Source organism: Sinohyriopsis cumingii, chromosome 16, assembly GCF_028554795.1.
Source record: "Sinohyriopsis cumingii isolate HCF-2022 chromosome 16, ASM2855479v2, whole genome shotgun sequence".
Taxonomy (NCBI): domain Eukaryota; kingdom Metazoa; phylum Mollusca; class Bivalvia; order Unionida; family Unionidae; genus Sinohyriopsis; species Sinohyriopsis cumingii.
In genome coordinates, this window is record NC_142976.1 from 60,776,574 (window position 1) to 60,796,476 (window position 19,903).

At 36.2% G+C, this 19,903-nt stretch overlaps 1 protein-coding gene across 7 annotated transcripts in view; it reads right to left on the bottom strand.

Annotated features, from left to right (window-relative positions):
- Positions 1 to 3,244: 3,244 nt before the first annotated feature.
- LOC149780537 (uncharacterized) overlaps positions 3,245 to 19,903 on the bottom strand; it is a 93,781-nt gene continuing 77,122 nt past the window's right edge. For 5 of the 7 annotated variants that reach the window (XM_089937553.1, XM_089937551.1, XM_089937558.1 and 2 more), the window contains 5 exons: positions 15,102 to 15,200; positions 14,650 to 14,742; positions 14,211 to 14,276; positions 6,596 to 6,733; positions 3,245 to 5,581 (listed from right to left, as the gene is read on the bottom strand). In XM_089937553.1, the coding sequence (XP_089793679.1) occupies positions 5,475 to 5,581; positions 6,596 to 6,733; positions 14,211 to 14,276; positions 14,650 to 14,742; positions 15,102 to 15,200 (503 nt within the window). In that variant the 3' untranslated portion in view covers positions 3,245 to 5,474. Of the gene's footprint in view, positions 5,582 to 6,595; positions 6,734 to 14,199; positions 14,277 to 14,649; positions 14,743 to 15,101; positions 15,201 to 19,903 lie in introns of all 7 variants that reach the window. The other 2 variants (XM_089937557.1, XM_089937555.1) reach the window with 2 other exon arrangements.

Consider the following 19,903-nt stretch of genomic DNA (forward strand, 5'->3'; position numbering starts at 1 on the left):
TATTGTATACATCTGTGTCTATATGCTTTAGTTAGTTTTAAAAATATGTACATCTGCATTCTTTATATATTATTCTTTGTCCTTAAGATGCTCCTACTGTTGATATTTTGTATGATAGCTTTTCTGTATTGCTGGTATTGTCGCTATAAACACTCTGTACCTGTCTGTTTTTAATAACGATATTAAATATTAGAAACGGGCATGTACAAAAAAGTATATTTGAAAATTCCAATAATACAGTGCAGATTTCATACACAATACCAACAGTAACAGCAGCTTAAAGACAAAAAGTAACATATAAAACATGCAAATTTACATGAGATTTTTTTAAAGAAAAATAAATAAAATGGCTGTACATAGATGCATATGATAGTAGGAATGGGCGTATTCATTACAACTTAATATACATCAAAGAATGCCCATGACAATTTAGCAAGCACAATACATGCACAAAGACCATATTTATAGTTAAGTTATCATGAAAGCAGGAAGATAAAAACTAAAATTTAAAATAGATAAAAAAGTAAGGAAATGTAAAGGAAAGAAATCACTGTAGAAAAAAAGGCAAACATTACCAAAATTGACTACGATATAAAACGAAAAAAAGAACATTTACACCTTGGATCTGACCAGATTCGGACAATTTATAGTGTTTGGAATTATAATTTGTATTATTTTATTGTGACCAGATTATTTAAGATGTAATGTATTTTTCATCAAGTATACTTCGATCGCCAGGTACTTTAAAATACTAATATGCATAGTAGGAAGATTTCCCAAGTTGAGAAACATGGATATTACATCATAACAAACCAGGTTTTATGCCTTGAACTGTAATGTTTCCATTTTGTCAGAATTGTGTTTGCAAAGAAAATTCCATATAAGCGCTCATTTAATTAAATTTTTGACCGCATACGGGATTACGGGGATCATTGACTTAATATTTATGGACAAATATCCTTGTACCTTAATATGTGCTAGAAACAAGTTTATATATATATATATATATATAAATATATAAATATAAATATATATATATATATATATATATATATATATATATATATATATATATATATATATATATATATATATATATATATATACACACACACAGACACACACACACACATATATATATATGTGTGTGTGTGTGTGTGTGTGTGTGTGTGTGTTGTATAGATGAGATAAATATAATTAGCATGATAATTATAATTTTCTCAATATTGACTATTAACATCATATATGTGCCTACCCTAGGTCCATCAAGTGATCGTTTGTGTGTTTATCTGTGATTGTTGTTGTTCTAGGGTTTTACGCCATTTTTCAGCACAAGAGAGGCCATATATGGCGGCCAATATAACTGGTGGAGGAAGAACCCTGGAAAACCCAGGAAAGAACCACCGACCCACGAGAAGCTACTGGCAGGCTTTCCCACGTAACCACACTAGCCGAGCCTTGGACTCGAACATACGCAGACATAGGTGAGATGGCAGTGATCCGGAACGCTGAGCGCTTTAGACCACTCGGCCAATCGGGGCCCCGTTTATGTGTGATATCTGTTTGTCTGTGTGTGTGTGAGAGAGAGAGAGAGAGAGGGAGGGAGGGAGGGGGAGAGAGATTTACTTTAACAATTTGAGTCATATCGTTACAGTATCTGAGGTATGGCAGTGTATAGTGATGTCTAGCACTGGAGCATGATGCCGCAGACATGTAGCATGATGTCCTACCCAGTCACATTATCCTGACACCAGGCCTAACACTGATCGCTTAATGCTAAGCGCCAATCGAGGCATCTGCTAGTACCATTTTTAGAAATCTTTGAAATAACTCGGCTGGGGTTCGAGCCCTCTACCTCCCGTATCCAAGGTGGACGCTCTAACCACTTGGGCCACCGGAGCGGTCAAGCGATGGTATATCCAGCAAAACAATTGGACGGTTTCACCTAATGGGGCAAACATTTCTCATTTATTCCAAGCCAAGGAGATATTATTAGGAAAAAAGCTGTCACATTCAACATGGGCTTTAGATTTTATACTATATATTAATACTTGTATTTTCGGAAAGAAACTGATACAAATAAAACAGGGACCCACGATTTATCATACACAGCAGTGTTATATTACGGATGGTTATTTAAGCTAGGCAGTTTTCTGATTTGTTACCTGAGAATAATTGAACATTTGATTGATCGTATATGTTGCAAGGCTCAGGTGTATAAATTATAACATGGTGATAAAATATCAGATATAGATAATAAAATGAAATTGTCAGGATTCATCGTAGTTATCAAGATTAGTGGTTTGTCAACAATTTTCATAGTTTATTGTATGCCGCAAGGACAAATGACCGGAAGTTTAATGATATATAAACTGATCCAGTAATACTACCTTTACATCTATTGAAAACGTTTTTCACTTCCTGGTATCATAAAAGTTATATGTCTGCATGTTTTTTAAAGTCAAAAGTTCGTGTTTTTTTATATAATCATCCTTTTCGTAAATTATTGTATTATGTTCTCTTCTCCATTTGTGCATTTGTATATTTGGCTAACGTGCAATATGTTTCATTTTGCTTATATTCTATTTGTTCATTCATTTATTCACTGGTTCATTCGTCCACTCTTTTCTTAATGTGTTTTTTTTTTCTGTTGTTATTTGTTCTTTGATATATTTATATACGTTTGTATATTCATATGAACTAAAATTTCATAAGGTGAACTAGCAATTACTTTTTGCAACATTAGTAAAGGAAGTCTAAACTATAAGTTACTTTAATAACTTATATAAAAAATTAACTGTAAAAAAACTCGAGCGCCGTATAAATAGTCACGTGGACAACCAAATTACTGTTGTCATTATATTGCAGTACGAATGGTCTTAATAAATAATTGAGACGATACAGATTACAGCTTTTTTTTTTAAACTCTTTGCAAGGTCTTATAGTGTTCATCGAAAAATGATATCTAAAAGTCTGTTATGTAACTCAATACGTTTAAAATTTATCTAATCTTGATATCACTTACACTACATAATCTGTAGGGAAAATGTCATTTTTAAGATTATAAAATAATCTGGATCGAATCTGAAGCTGCGGTTTAATAACTGTTCACACCTTTGTAGATTACAGTGTCCATACTATTCAGTACTGTAATCGAGATCGAACTTTAATATGGCATAGGTAAGAGATCTTAATTGTAATTTATACTGGACCGCAATATTCAACACAATAACAAACAGTACAATTCAATTTTTATGTCGCCATTTATTAATTATTAACATGTAATTAAATTTCTGTAAGAAATATAAATTGAATACAAATATATTTGCTAAGAATTGTAGTTCTAATTGCTTCTATTGTAGAGTCGCACATTCATGCACAATATAATTATATGTACTATTACGTCACGTTAGGTATGACAGATATCATGTGATGCTATTTAAGATGGCAGCAAACTCATTGGGCCCTGTATGCACAGAGCAACACGCAATAACTGCTTGACAGCAAACTCATTGGGCCCTGTATGCACAGAGCAACACGCAATAACTGCTTGACAGCAAACTCATTGGTCCTTGTATGCACAGAGCAACACGCAATAACTGCTTCAGAGCAAGTTAACAAATTTACTGCATTATAACATGCAATGCATTTGCCCAGGTAGTTACCAGGTTCATTTTCTTTGGGGGCCCCGAGTGGCCGAGTGGTCTAATGCGCTCTCCGTTACGGATCACTGTCATCTCACCTCTGTCTGCGTAGGTTCGAGTCTCGGATTCGGCCAATGTGGATATGTGAGAACGCTTGCCAGTAGCTTCTCGAGGGTCGGTGGTTCTTTCCGGGGTTTTCCCGGGTTCTTCCTCCACCATTAATACTGGCCGCCATGTATAGCCTATCGTGTGCTGAAAAATGGCGTTAAACCCAACAACAATCATTTTCTTTGTTTACAATGCAAACTTTTATGAAATACGTCAATACGAGTTGAGACAACCTGCAAAGGGAGGTAATAATGCGCCACAGGTATACTGAACGAGACAGTATGGTGTTATCTGCTATCCTGACAAACTCTTCGATAACAAGGCCAAGTAAAGAAGGGAAATGTACACAGAAATTCGAGTCTTAACCTCCACCTATCACTCTATATTGGAAAACAGTATTAATGTGCACAGATACAAGAAGGTCAAGTAAGAAAGTCGTATTGCACATATATGTACCATACAGATCAGTATTGAAAAGTAATGACGAGAATTATCTTATTTGTTACAGATGATCAGTTCATGCATAGTTTTAAATTAGAAAACATATATCTTTCTCTCTCTCTCTCTCTCTATCTCTCTATCTATCTATCTATCTATCTATCTATCTATATATATATATATATATATATATATATAGTAACGGCACACGAAAATGCCTTACTTAAGAGCCGATAAAACCCCTGACATATGTACAGAAAAGGAGTTAAAACTGACAATAATTCCGATTTTTAAACAAAACAATATTAAAATGTGCATGCTACATGTACATTGTGTGCTTTATATAAATAGCAAAGATTTAGCACCCAACAAAAAATCGAAGATGGGGTGATCTGCGTGCATGCGCGTTGCCCATATAAAGTAAAACTTTGATTAACCTTCATTTCATGTTAAAGGGAGATAAATAAAACCATGCGTAGCGGAAAACAACGCCACCTACGAACAAAAACTTAACCATGTACTGAACATTACATCCCAAATGATGCGCGGAGAAGGTGGTACAGGAAATTTTTCATGGGAATAACTATTCATGTAACTTCTGTCTCTTGATAAACAACGATCATACAAAGTGTTGTAAATAAGAAGATGATCAAAGTCACATTTCACAGACAACTGCATTTCCAATTTACAAAAACAAATTCTCTACATTGAACTACAGTTGACAGGAAAACAAATATGCAGCGAGTTGTCAACAAAATCAGTATAGTCAGCCAGTCAACTTCACATGCGCGAAAAATGGCGGACAGGTTAAAATTGCAAATTTTTTAGGGCGAATCAAGACGTCTCAAAAATGAGTATTGATACTAATTTGCCTGTACAGAAAGGCCACTTGCTCATAAAGGTTTACTTTAACTTTTGTTTTTGTCCTTTTCTTCTGGACCATTTCCGTAAGTCACTGATCAATGAACCGTATGTTCACATTCATGTGTAAATGAGATACCATAATAAATTACAGCAGTTAACAAGTGCGTCACCCACATCCATGTGCCAGCGACACACACACACACACACAATTTTCCATTTCATTTTGCTCGGTAAGCTCAGAATATATGCCGCCTGCCTGATATTATTATTAGAACGAATAGGGTTGACCTTGATTTGCCAGAACATTATGTGACGACAGCTCTGAATCCATCTTGTTTCGCAGTTCGGTGGTCGTTATACACGAGCAAACACAACGGAAACACTGATGAGAACGTCTTGAGGATCCAAGTCTTGCTTTTTTCAGGCAAAGCTACTTCCACCAACAGTAGGTTTGACATGTGGAGACGGTACGGATTTCGAAGAATTGATTCTTTTTAAAGACATTTTGGCCAAATCTGCGATCGGAGCTGAAACATAGGCCATGGTTTTGTTTCATCGAACGTTCATATTTATGCATAATTAATGAAATTATAGGATATGTAATAGTAATAGCTATTTACAAGTATTCACGGTTAACTATCAAAGTGTGTGTGTATGTGTGTGTGTGCGTGTGCGTGCGTGCGTGTGTGTGTGTTTTGGATGTTTAATGTAAAATAAGATCGTAACATTAGGAAGGGCAATGTTCAGAAGGAAAATTTAACGAAGTGTTAGAGAAAAAAATTTGATGTACATATTTTCAGTTCTTGATATATGTTCGTAACTGAACAGTATGTGTGTGCGTGTGTGATTTAGAATTTTAATGTAGCTTTAACAATTTTTCAGTCATATCGCTACGATGTCTTCAGTGTGACAGTTTGAAGTGATGTTTAACAGTGGGGCATCATGCCGCAGACATGTAGCATGATGTCCCACCTAGTCACTTTATTCTGACACCAGGCCGACCAGTCAGAGCACTAACCTCTTACAGGCGAGGCAGCTGTTAGTACCATTTTTATACGTCTTTGTTATGACTCGGGCGGGATTCTAACCCGTAACCTCCCATATCCGACGTAGACGCTCTAACCACTAGGCCAAGGGAGCGGTCAACTATGGAAGTGAAGACATATTGCAAGCATGATCATTTTTATTAATGCAAGGTTTTAAGCTCCTTGTACATCCTGATCCGTATAAAATCGTTTCTGTATACGTTAGGATTTGTCCGCTTCCCAATATTAAAATTCAAGTTTAAAACAACATATAGAGGCGCGCACCTCGTTTTCCTTTAAAAACTATTTTATTTGCTTTTTGTGAAATGACTTGAATAACACTCGGACATAACACCTTCGGCCTTATGACATCATTTGTGATGTCAGGAGATGTTACTGCGGGGTTGTAGAACCTCTGTAACAATAGCCATGTTCTAAATGTTTGTATGTGTGCATTTGTGACAATGTTTTGTGACACTGTAGGATTTTTCTTATGTCGTCATAAGAAATACTTACTAAGGTAATCGCCGTCATCACTTTCATCTGATGCATTTTCATCGCCTTTTAACGGCTGAGTAGAAGAAGAAGGAACATCATCGGGAACTTTGAAGGATCGCCTTTGCGGTAGTTGAGGAATAGGTAAAGGGGCAGGTGCTAGAAAAAAATATTTTGCATAACAAATTTAATGCCCATTGGACAAAGGATTCAGAAATATTCCGCGACTATCGTACATGTATCTCTCAAACACACACGCGAGCTTGGCTAAAAATGGGGAATGTATACTTTCTTAACACGTTTAGCTGCAAACAAATAGATGAAGTATTTAATTATTTGAGTTCCAATCGATATATTTAATGTATTAACATGTACACAAACATGCTTGTCAAATTTCATTTGCCTAGATTGGAGTGTCTAGGTCTATATTTCTAGCCGTACCTACAAACCTTTCTTTGAAAAACAGTCAAGCCCCGAAAACGTGCAGAAACGGACCCAAATGAAATACCCCCCCCCCCCAACCCAAACCCCGCCCCCCTCCCGAAAAATTAAACAGACGCCAACTTGGCATCAGAATTTAATAAGGACATTGGTATGTTAATATAAATGTGGTTTAGATTGTTAATTTGTCTCCGTCACTTGGCTTGCTCTAAATTACACTCGGAAAAGCATACAGCGGCAAACCGATATGCCTCCTTCAACTATTGCAGTGATGGTATAACACCAGACCGAATTAGACGATCTAGGGTCAGAAAATTATTTTAAATAGCACTAAATAAAAATCCCCCCTCCCCCAAAAAATATCGTTTAATTAGAAATGTAAGTTCCGGCCAGGAAGCATTAATACAAAAAAAAAAACAAAAAACAAACACAATTGCACAGTCATAACGGTGATTCATTTCCGTTAACAATACGTGATTAGGATAGAAAACTGATTGGTATGACTTGGTACTCGTTTCAATGTATATATATATATCTAATTCTAAGTACATACTAGACAGAACGGAAAGTGATATTCCTGGATTCTGTAGAAGATTGCTTTATAATAGTATTCAGAATTAATATTTAATACAAATGATAATATAATGCAAATTAGAGAGCTTTTAATTCGTACTCTATGGAGATTCGAACCCAGGTCCGCGGGTAAACGGTACCCGTCGTCTTGCCTGCACACACGAGCCCATATTCCCTCACGACTAAGCACACATCACCAAAATATGATGCTACTTAATCTGGTGTATGCACTCGTTTGTAGCAGACACACTAGCATGACGACCCAATAATTAATTCTCATCTATCTACACAGTCATTCCGGATTCCTATGAAAGAAATCAAGGTCTATAGAATTAATTATAGAGAAATCTAAATATACGCCAGATAGAACGGAAAGTGATATATGCATACTTACATAAATGCATATATACATATATACCTTGCTGACAAATCGTTCCCGACAAAGTCGAAGAAGACCCTGACAAATTTGTTTCTTAAAAATTTTATAAAATGGGACGTGTTTAGGTCCGCAGCCACATCAATTACTTTAACTGGTCAAAAGTTAGAAGAAAAACGCGTTTATTATGACAAATTATATTAGTTTAAAAAAGAAATGCCGACTGTAACAATTGGTACTCTCAGCTGAACCTTGCATGTAGGCTCCGGTCAGAAAGAGTGAAGTCATCTGTAGGCAACAAAAATATGGTTTATTATTGCGGAGTAATCAAGGTGTGTCATGTCCGTTTCCTGATGTTGTAAAGGTTGATTCACATTTTAGTCGGTAGTGGTATAAATGTTCATAGTTACATGCATATATACACAGATTCACGTATAGATATATAACACATGCATCCATTCGTACATACACAGATTCAAATATATATATATATATATATATATATATATATATATATATATATATATATATATATATATATATATATATATATATATATATATATATATATATATATATATATATATATATATAAGAGAGAGAGATACATGCAATGGCCGGTAAGTCCTATTGCCGCGTTATTAAAGGGAAAACATACCGAAAAGGAAGTCTACCAGCTTTAGCTGAAAGCTCATTTGAGCAATGGAAAATTTCATAACTGCATGAAGTCGAATTTGCGTTTGATGCACGGAAATATATGTTTATTTTATCACGTCTTGGAAATGCACAAATGCCGTGTTGGTAGGCATGAAGTGGTATGCTTAAGAGAATTTCCTTTTAGGAATATGTAAATTACAGGAAATGATATAAAAGTTGACAAAGTCGACATGGATTTGTCTTTGTTTGAATAATATATCATATACTATACTGTTGACTCATTTATTTTCGTGGACATAAATTCGTGTGGCCTTGCAAAAGTAGCCTTTTCATCGTTATTCGTATTTATTTGTTTGGGTTTGATGGGTGATGGGGTCATATGTGTAAGATCATATTAGTACCATGGTGTCATGATATGACGAATATGGGAATTTTACGTTAGGTCTCATTTCTTGTAGGATTTATTTGGACAATGGAGAATGTATTGTAAAAAGAAAAAACATGTCAACAAGTTTAACACGAGGATTGGTTACAGGGAGAGTGAGAATGAAAAATGGACAGTGTGGGACTTATGATGACAATGGGAATTTAACATAGACCGTGTGGGACTGTACGGGTTCAAATGGAAAATTAGCATTAGATCGTCATGAAATCGGACTGGTTCAGGTCTAATTTGAGGTTGCATTAGTCCATAGGTTGAACATTGTTGGCCACTAAATAAGAATTTAACATTATATCCTTAGTCCTTTGATACGACATATACGTTGATATATAAACATCCATAGGTTTAACGTTATTGGCCTGTATGGCGACACGAGAAAATGTCTTATTCAAAACGTCAATTGGTTTAACATACACTTTGAGTGACCAACATCCAGTCATGTACTTTTCATTGCCCTACATTTAATCTCAACACGCCATTAGGAGTGACCAACACTCAGTCATGTAATACACATTACTCGCACATTTACTATCCAACACATCGTTTGAAGTGACCAACATCATCTCTGGAACTATCCAATGCCCACCAACCAAACATATACTATCCAGCACCCCATATTTATTAGTGGGAAAAGGAAATCTAGATGGGAGAAGAAGAAAAAAAAAAACATAAAACAGTGTCACTTATTCTAAACCCCTCTTGACTCAATACATCATTAACGTCAATATTGAACATACTTTAACATTTCATGGACCGTGAAAGTAACCTAATGTCTGTCGTTAAATTGGGTTTTGTTCTTATCTCCATCCTGTTTAATGTCTATAGGAGGCTATGTATGTATGTCTGTCTGTCTGTCTGTCTGTATGTCTGTATGTATGTATGTATGTATGTATGTTGATGTTGTTGTTGTTGTTGTTGTAGGGTTTAACGCCATTTTCAGCACACGATAGGCTATACATGGCGGTCAGTATTAATGGTGGAGGAAGAACCCGGGAAAACCCTGGAAAGAACCACCGACCCACAAGAAGCTACTGGCAAACTTTCTCACATACCCACATTGGACGAATCCGAGACTCGAACCCATGCATAGATAGGTGAGATGGCAGTGATCATTAACGGAGAGCGCTTTAGACCACTCGGCCACTCATGTATGTATGTATGTATGTATGTATGTATGTATGTATGTATGTATGTATGTATGTATGTATAATAATAACAATAATGAGGACTTTGTATAGCGCCTAATCTTTAGAAGCTCTAAGCGCTTTACAACATTAGACAACGCCTATAAGATAAAAAAAACTCATATAATGATATGATTACAAAAACAAACACCATGAAATTAGAAAACATAAAAAAACATGCTGAGAATATTTAAGGTAGGAAACATTATTATGTCTTTAAGTTTGTTCTTGCAGTCGAAATAACTGAGTTTTGAGAGCACTCTTGAATGGGATTACTGTGTCTTTGTGTCTAACTTCAGACGGCAATTCATTCCACGTTGCTGAGCCCTGGTATGTAAAAGAATGCTGTCCATATGACTTTGTTTTCATAGTGGGAATAATGAGTATACGATTATCAGAAGAGGAGCGTAAGTATCTTGCTGGTGTGTACACATGGGTGAAGTCGGATGGGTATGTTGGACTAGGGTCCGTCAGTGAAACATAGTACAGAGAACAAATTCTGTGTTTGATTCTGGATCGAATGGATAGCCAGTGTAGGGTACAAAGCGGCGGGGAGGTGTGCTCTGATCGTGGTACTCTAAGTATGATCCAAGCAGCTGTGTTTTGAATTTTTTGAAGTTTCTGGAGTAGATATTGAGATGAACCAGACAGAATTGAGTTACAACAGCACAGTCTTGAATGTACTAATGAACACACAAGTGTTTTAGTGGCATCAACTGAAAGATATTTGCGAATGGAGCTGATGCGTCTCAGCTTAAGATATGCAGCCTTGCATATGTTCATGACGTGTTGGTGCAATGTGAGATTACTGTCAGAGTAACACCTAGGTTTCGTACTGATTGTGTGAATTTAATGTTGGTGTTGCTGATATTTATTGTTTTAGGTAAAGGATGTCAATGAGAAAGACTTTGTGTTGTGATCAGAATGGCCTCAGTTTTATCATCATTCATCTGCAGCTTGTTACATGCCATTCATGATTTCACATCAGAAATGCACCTCTCTACACCTTGGATGGTATCATCAACATCAGTTGGGTGGCTAGATTTGTATATTTGGGTGTCATCAGCGTACAATTGGTGAGACACTGGATGATGATCTTAACACTTGAGAGCAGCTGAGTGTACAGAATGAAGAGAACATGTCCAAGAACAGACCCCTGTGGAACACCAACAACATAGATCAACTGGGCTGGAGTGTATTCCATTTGCACACACAATTTCTGTACTGTTGACCAAGTAGGATTTGAACCACAGTAAGGCTGTATCATAAATGCCAAATACATGCTGGAGACGGTGAAGTAATATATCATGGTCTATTGTGTCAAATGCTGCAGACAAATCAAGGAGGGTGAGGACTGTAACCTTTCCGCTATCCAAAGCAGAGAGAATATCATTAACTACCTTTAGAAGAGTAGTTTCAGTACTGTGGCAAGGGCGATATGCAGATTGTACATTGCTAAAATGACTGTTTGAATTCAGATGAGATACAAGCTGGGATACAACAACCTTTTCTAAGATTTTTTATATGAAAGGGAGATTTGAAACTGGGCGGTAGTTCTTTAAATCGTTATGGTCTAGTGTTGGTTTCTACAGCAGAGGCTTTACAATGGCAGTTTTGAAAAATGATGGGAATTCCCCTGATGAGAAAGAGAGGTATTAATAACATCAGTTAGTGAAGGCAATACTGGATCTAAGCACTCAAGCAGCAGTGATGTTGGAATTGGATCAAGCTCACATGAATTTAGTGCACTCTTCATCAGGATTGTACGTACAAAATCCATAGAGACAGGTTCAAATGCTGCTAATGGTTGCCGCTCAAATTCTGTATCCCAACTGTATGGTGACGACGAGTCAATTGAAATTGTGGTGTCAAGCTTATCTGTAATGGTTTGTACTTTGTCACGGAAGAAATTTGCAAACATGTCCAGAAGGTCAAGTGGAGAGAATGTAGTTGGAAGTGGTGTAGATTTGTTCCTTGACATTAGCTTGTTAGTAATCTCGAAGAGCTCTTTGCAGCTGGAACTTTCCATGATCTTAGTAGTGTAGTGGGCTGATTTCGCTGCATGGACTATATTTGTGACATTCTTCTTAGCGGCTTCATAGATTTGCTTATGAATAGTGAGTCTGGTGGAAAGCCAAAGCCTCTCAGCTTTACGGCGGTCTCTTTTAGCAGTGCGAAGCTGGTCCCTAACACTGCTATACCATGGAGAACACTTTTGAATTGATACTCTGCACTTGGTAGCTGGGGCATGTTTGTCGAGCGATAAACGCAGGCAGTTATCGAGTTGTTCTGCTGCAGGAGGTAAGCAAATTGTTAGGTTTGCTTGGATGTTATGCATTAGTTTGGTTCTATTTATCATACGGAGGTTTCTCTTAGTAGCAAATAAAGGTGGAGGGTTAGGGACTGATACGTCAAGATGGCATATAATGCAGAGGTGATCTGATGCAAGTTCATAGGATACCAGGGAGGACCGTAAAATGTTATCATCAGGTCTATGAAGAATCCAGTCTAAAATGTGACCATGTTTATGGGTGGGTTGGTTAACTGACTGTTTGAGGTTGAAAACATTGATGGAATCTAGGAGTTTTGATGTGTTTGGGTTTCCGGGACAGTCAAAGTGAAAGTTGAAATTCCAAGAATAATCAGGTTGCCACCTATCGATTTCCATACTCCTAGGTTGCCACCTATCGATTTCCATACTCCTGGAGATTCGAAAACTGCTCCAAAAAGAGAGATTGAGTCAGCTTGTTTTTTCAACTAGGAGGAGGGCGGTATAGGCAGAAAAAATAGACTGACCTGTATGCATGTATATATGTATGTATGTATGTATGTATGTATGTATGTATGTATGTATGTATGTATGTATGTATGTACGTACGTGTGTCTGTGCGTGCGTGTATGTATGTATGTATGTATGTATGTATGTATGTATGTATATATGTATGTATGTATGTATGTATGTATGTACGAATGTATGTATGTATGTATGTATGTATGTATGTATGTATGTATCCACCAGTGACAGTGTATGTTTGTCTATGTTTGCACTCGTACCCGTTAGAAGACGAGTAAACGTTGGTCACTGTAAAGGCGTGTTGGATAGTAAATGTAGGGGCAATGGATTGTACAGGAATGAGTGTTAATCACTCCGAACGATGTGCTGGATAATAGCAAACATGCGGGCAATGAGAGTATATGACTAGGTGTTGGTAGCCACAAACGTGTTGCTGGATAGTAAAAGTTGGGTGTTACTATTAATAGTAATAGTAAAAACGTGACTGGGTTTATCAGTCAAAATACATGTTAAACTTATGAGCGTTTATAACATTGCCACACAGGCCCATACTTTTAAACCTATGAATGTTTCTAACAGTACGTTTTCCATTGTCGTCAAACAGGCGCATATTGGAACCAATCAACTGACGCAATATGTTAAATTCCGTTTCCTGTCATAGAGGTCACAATGTTAAGCCTTTAGACTAATGTTAAATTCCTTTAGATCCCATACAATCCCATTTGATGACCACCTAATATTGCATTCACACAGTCACCGTTGAGACCTGCACGCCCTATGTTAAATCTCTACTGTCCCTACAACCACCCATCATGTTGAACCTATGGAAATATTTTAACATTACATTTCCCCATGTCGCTATGAGTCCTACAAGTGTTTAATTCCTATAGTCGCCGTATCATTGCACTATGCTGCACGTATCATTGCACTATGCTGCACGTATCATTGCACTATGCTGCACGTATCATTGCACTATGCTGCACGTATGTATTGCATGGATGGATGATTATATAATGTTTAGTTTCAAAACAAAACATGAAATCCGCGAACATTGGTACGCCACAAATAGTAATGAATCCACAATATATATATGATATATAACTTATCAATATATATGATGTGATATACATGTGCGTGTGACACATTTAGATCAGATACAGTTATTTTACTTTCTCTTCTATCATTCAACCTCGGATTCTTCTCCAGCAAACATTGATCAGAAATGATTTTCATATCTGAAGTAATAAAAAGGACAACAAATAATGACTTTCTCACATATGTGGAATGCGTTTCCAGAAATCTTGCTATGTTGTTTTGTTTATTTTTATTCTTTTTCGCAATCATTCTTTTTCTTTTCCTTTCTTTCTTCATTAATGGATAAAATTTTCTGGACTCTGATGTCAAAACTTGTACATGACACTATCCGAAAACCACTTTACAATTAATAAGTGCCTGTGAAATATCACTTCTTTCTTATTTCAAGTTATCTATAGGATCGAAACAAAAATATCTACTAAACGAAACAGCTTGGGAAAAAGCAATCGCAGATTAAAGACTTTAAAACTGATTTTACGAACTTCTAGGTGACAGCTAGCACTTTGTATTTACCTAAGTAGGTCATTTCATCTTCGATATTTTCGGTCGCATTACCCTGGATACGTTCGTCTTTCTGGTCGTCAGGATACACCGGGATGCTCTCATCTGTGTAAGCATAGAAGGAATTCAAACAATACACATATAGCAACAACAAGATAAATGTCATCGATAATAATTTTTGCGACCATGGAGGTGGAGATTTTTTTATAGTGTTTAAAGTATTCCGATAAGCTCACGATACGAGTTAATATATGCTATGTAGAAACGAGTAGGTAACAGTTATTTGTAATAGATATGACCGCTTCTGTTTTATTAAATGATTGTCCAATCATTATGTATGCACGTGTGCGTCTGAGAGAAATAATGAATAGGATGGGACTGTTTAGTCATAGGAAATAATTCAGTATCGACGTAAAGACTTTATATACGATTTGAAATCTAGATACGAAATGGCGTATACTTACTCGTATACTTAAGTTGTTGTGACTGTCTGTTTAGATTGTGTGGCGCTGGTGGTGGATTTCCACAGCAAAATAATTCGGGATCTCTATAGCATACCGACTCTGTAAATATAAATACTTGGATCTGTGTAGTATACAGACTCTACAAATGAACATACTTAGGGATCTCTGTAGTATTTAGAGCTTGAAAATATAAATACTTCGATCTTTTTACCTCAGGTGGCCTAGTGGTTAGAGCGTCCGCCTCTGATGCGGGAGGTCGTGGGTTCGATCCCCGGCCGAGTCAGTCCAAAGACTTACAAAAATGGTACATACAGATGCCTCGATTGGCGCTCAGCACTAAGAGATTAGTGTTAGGACTGGTCGGCCTGGTGTCAGGATAATGTAACTGGGTGGGACACCATGCTACATGTCTGCGGCAGGACGCCCCAGTGCTAGACATCACTATAAATTGCCACAATGCAGACATCGTAGCGATATAACTGAAAAATTGTTAAAGCTAGGTTAAAAATCAAAATAACACACTCACAGACAGACTACCTTTAGTCTACAGATCCTGCAAATACATATACGTTGGGATCTTACCTTCCCCGATAAACAAAGTAATTGAATTTATGCTTTATTTCAAAATAAATACACAAGACACTGCATGTGCATATATATATATATATATATATATATATATATATATATATATATATATATATATATATATATATATATATATATATATATATATATATATATATATATATATATATATACACACTTCGATGTCTGTAGTATTCAGACCCTGCAAATATACATAGTTAAGGATCTCTGTAGTATACACACTATAAATAATTCTGGACCTTTATAGTATACAGACCTATAAACATAAATATAAATAATTCGGACCTTTATAGCATACAGACCTATAAACATAAATATAAATAATTCGGACCTTTATAGCATACAGACCTATACACATAAATATAAATAATTCGGGACCTTTATACCATACAGACCTATAAACATAAATATAAATAATTCGGGACCTTTATAGCATACTGACCTATAAACATAAATATAAATAATTCGGACCTTTATACCATACAGACCTATACACATAAATATAAATAATTCGGGACCTTTATACCATACAGACCTATAAACATAAATATAAATAATTCGGGACCTTTATACCATACAGACCTATAAACATAAATATAAATAATTCGGACCTTTATACCATACAGACCTATAAACATAAATATAAATAATTCGGGACCTTTATAGCATACAGACCTATAAACATAAATATAAATAATTCGGACCTTTATAGCATACAGACCTATACACATAAATATAAATAATTCGGGACCTTTATAGCATACAGACCTATAAACATAAATATAAATAATTCGGACCTTTATAGTATACAGACCTATAAACATAAATATAAATAATTCGGGACCTTTATACCACACAGATCTATAAACATAAATATAAATAATTCGGGACCTTTATACCATACAGACCTATAAACATAAATATAAATAATTCGGACCTTTATACCATACAGACCTATAAACATAAATATAAATAATTCGGGACCTTTATAGCATACTGACCTATAAACATAAATACTTCATGATCTCTACAGTATACAGGCTCTGTAAATATTAAGACTATAGTATAGGTCACAGCATTTTTGTATGAGAAAACATGTACGAGTTTTTCTGAGTAATACTGCACGACCTTGTGTGTGCTTTATTATTCCGAAAAGAAAACGAATTCATATGTTCTCATACAAATGTAGTAAACTTTCTATTATACATTCATTTTCTTTTTCTACCAACAGCTTAATAATAAAAAAGAATGCATTTCAAGAAACAAAGTAATTGAATCTATGCTTTATTTCAGCATAAATACACAACCGTAGATTCATCAATAAACAGTAAAAAAAAAACAAATATGCACACAGCGATTTTGGAACTTCGTCCTGCTCTCGACATTTGTTTAGAAAATCTCGCTTTGGTCTACTTAAAATTGAAATTTAGAGTCAAACGACAGCAGATCTTAATCTGTTCTGTTTACAATTGGATCTGACTTTTTGGGAGCATATGCGGTACTCATCAACGTCTATATACATTGTTCATACTCCTATCGTTGACTTATGGTTGTGTGTGTTTGTATAGGTCTGAGGGAAAGAACTGATAACAGTTTACTATATAAGCTAATATATAGGAATCATGAATGACTGTGTAGATAGATGAGAACTAATTTTGGGTACTCATGCAAATGTGTTTGCTACACATGAGTGCATATAACACCGACTTAGTTGCATCATTTTTTAGTGATGTGTGCTTAGTGATGATGCAATATAGGCTCGTGTGTGCAGGCAAGGCGATGGGTGCCGTTTACCCGCGGACTTTGGTTCGAATCTCCGTAGAGAACGAATTAAAAATTATCTAACCTGTATGATAATGTATAAAGAATTTAAATGATGAACGCTTATAATTGAGAAGTAGCCTGAAATAGAGCAAGATGTCGAGACCCCTGCAACAGATCGTATAGGATTCAATATTCATGACCAGATGACGAGACCCCTGCATCAGATCGTATAGGATTCAATATTCATGACCAGATGCCGAGACCCGTGCATCAGATCGTATAGAATTCAATATTCATGACCAGATGACGAGACCCCTGCATCAGATCGTATAGGATTCAATATTCATGACCAGATGACGAGACCCCTGCACCAGATCGTATAAGATTCAATATTCATGACCAGATGACGAGACCCCTGCATCAGATCGTATAGGATTCAGTATTCATGACCAGATGGCGAGACTCCTGCATCAGATCGTATAGGATTCAATATTCATGACCAGATGCCGAGACTCCTGCATCAGATCGTATAAGATTCAATATGCATGACCAGATGCCGAGACTCCTGCATCAGATCGTATAGGATTCAATATTCATGACCAGATGACGAGACCCCTGCATCAGATGGTATAGGATTCAATATTCATGACCAGATGACGAGACCCCTGAATCAGATCGTATAGGATTCGATATTCATGACCAGATGCCGAGACCCCTGCATCAGATCGTATAAGATTCAATATTCATGACCAGTCTGACGCACAAAGAATTTAAATATAAGCGTTTATAATTGAGAAGTAACCTGAAATAGAGCAAGATGCCGACAGCAAAATCTGGGATATTGCTGATTTGTATGACTACGCATTGCCGAAAAAAACAAAAACAATGTTAACTGACTTGTATTAGACGGTGTAGAATTAAATACCATTATGAGCGATATTAGCCCTAATTCTGATATTATTTGGCTTTATTATTAATGAATTCATATAGATATAAGATTTCCTTGTACTGCATGCACACTAACCAAACACACGACTCCAGTCTCGTCATAACGTTTAGGAAGACGAATCGGTAAAAACACCAGTGGTGTTTTTTATATCTGCAAATTCTTGAATATTTTATTATAATTCTCTTTCTAGAACCCGTGAACAAATCTGAGGAGTGTGTGTGTATGTGTGTGTGTGTGTGTGTGTGTGTGTGTGTGTGTGTGTGTGTGTGTGTGTGTGATTTGGATTTTTGACGAAGCTTTAACAATTTTTTTAGCCATATCGCTACGATGTCTGTAAGTGTGGCAGTTTATGGTGATATCAAGCAGCTGAGGATCATGCCGCAGACATGTAGCATCATGTCCCACCCAGTCACATGATCGGAACACCAGTATGACGAGTCTTTACACTAACCTCTTAATGCTGAACGCCAAGCGAGGCATCTGCTAGTACCATTTTTATAGTCTTTGGTATGACTCGGCCGGGGTTCTGACCCGCGGCCTTCCACATACGAGGCGTTCACACTAAGCATTTAGGCCACCGGAACGGTCCAAAATCTAAAAATAATCGAAAGGCAATATAACGTTCTATAAAATGACTTGCAGTTGTTCGTTCAGCAAACCGGACATCTGTAGATATGTGTGTGACGTAACATAGGAACATGACAATGACGTAAAAATGTCGAAGGAGAATACTAATACCAATGACGTAAAAATGTCAAATTAGAACACTAATACCAATGACGTAACAAAAAAAAACATTAAAATATTTCTATCGTTTTTATGGTACTCTCCTATTAATATCAACGCCATCCTGAATACGAATGTAATTTTTTGTCAGATTCAAACATTCTAGATGCTTTTATGGTTTCAAAGATTGTCAGGCTTCTCTTGTAAACCACACTAATAGTCAGAACTTTAATGCCTTCCCCCTACCCATGTTTACGTGTTAGGCCATTTAGCGATTTTAGTTTTAATATAACGATTTGTAACCGATCCATTTCCATAGTCATAAAAGTAATGGTTGCTCCTGGAAAAAGCATGTTGCTGATAACTAAATCATTTTAATGTCAAACATTTAAATAATTTTATTAAATATGCTCTGCGTGAAACTGAAGTAAAAGTACAATTTTACAAATGATGAAATCAATCAACGAATTAAGACGAAAAGGTGCGCTGAAATAAAATATTTCACTCGTAAATTCGAACATGTTTTAGGGACACACATGGTCCTAGCGGATCTTGACTGGTTGGAAATAGAGTCTTACGGCCACTATGATTAGGAGATAAATATAAGAATCTCAGTCGCTTGATTACAATAGACCCTGAATGAAGAGAGAAAACTTGACGCGTTACGCTTGTGACACACCTAAGTGGATGGAAGAAGTACTGTTTTGAATCATCTTTTCTCCCAAAATAAGTGCACTTTTCAGCGACAATTAGC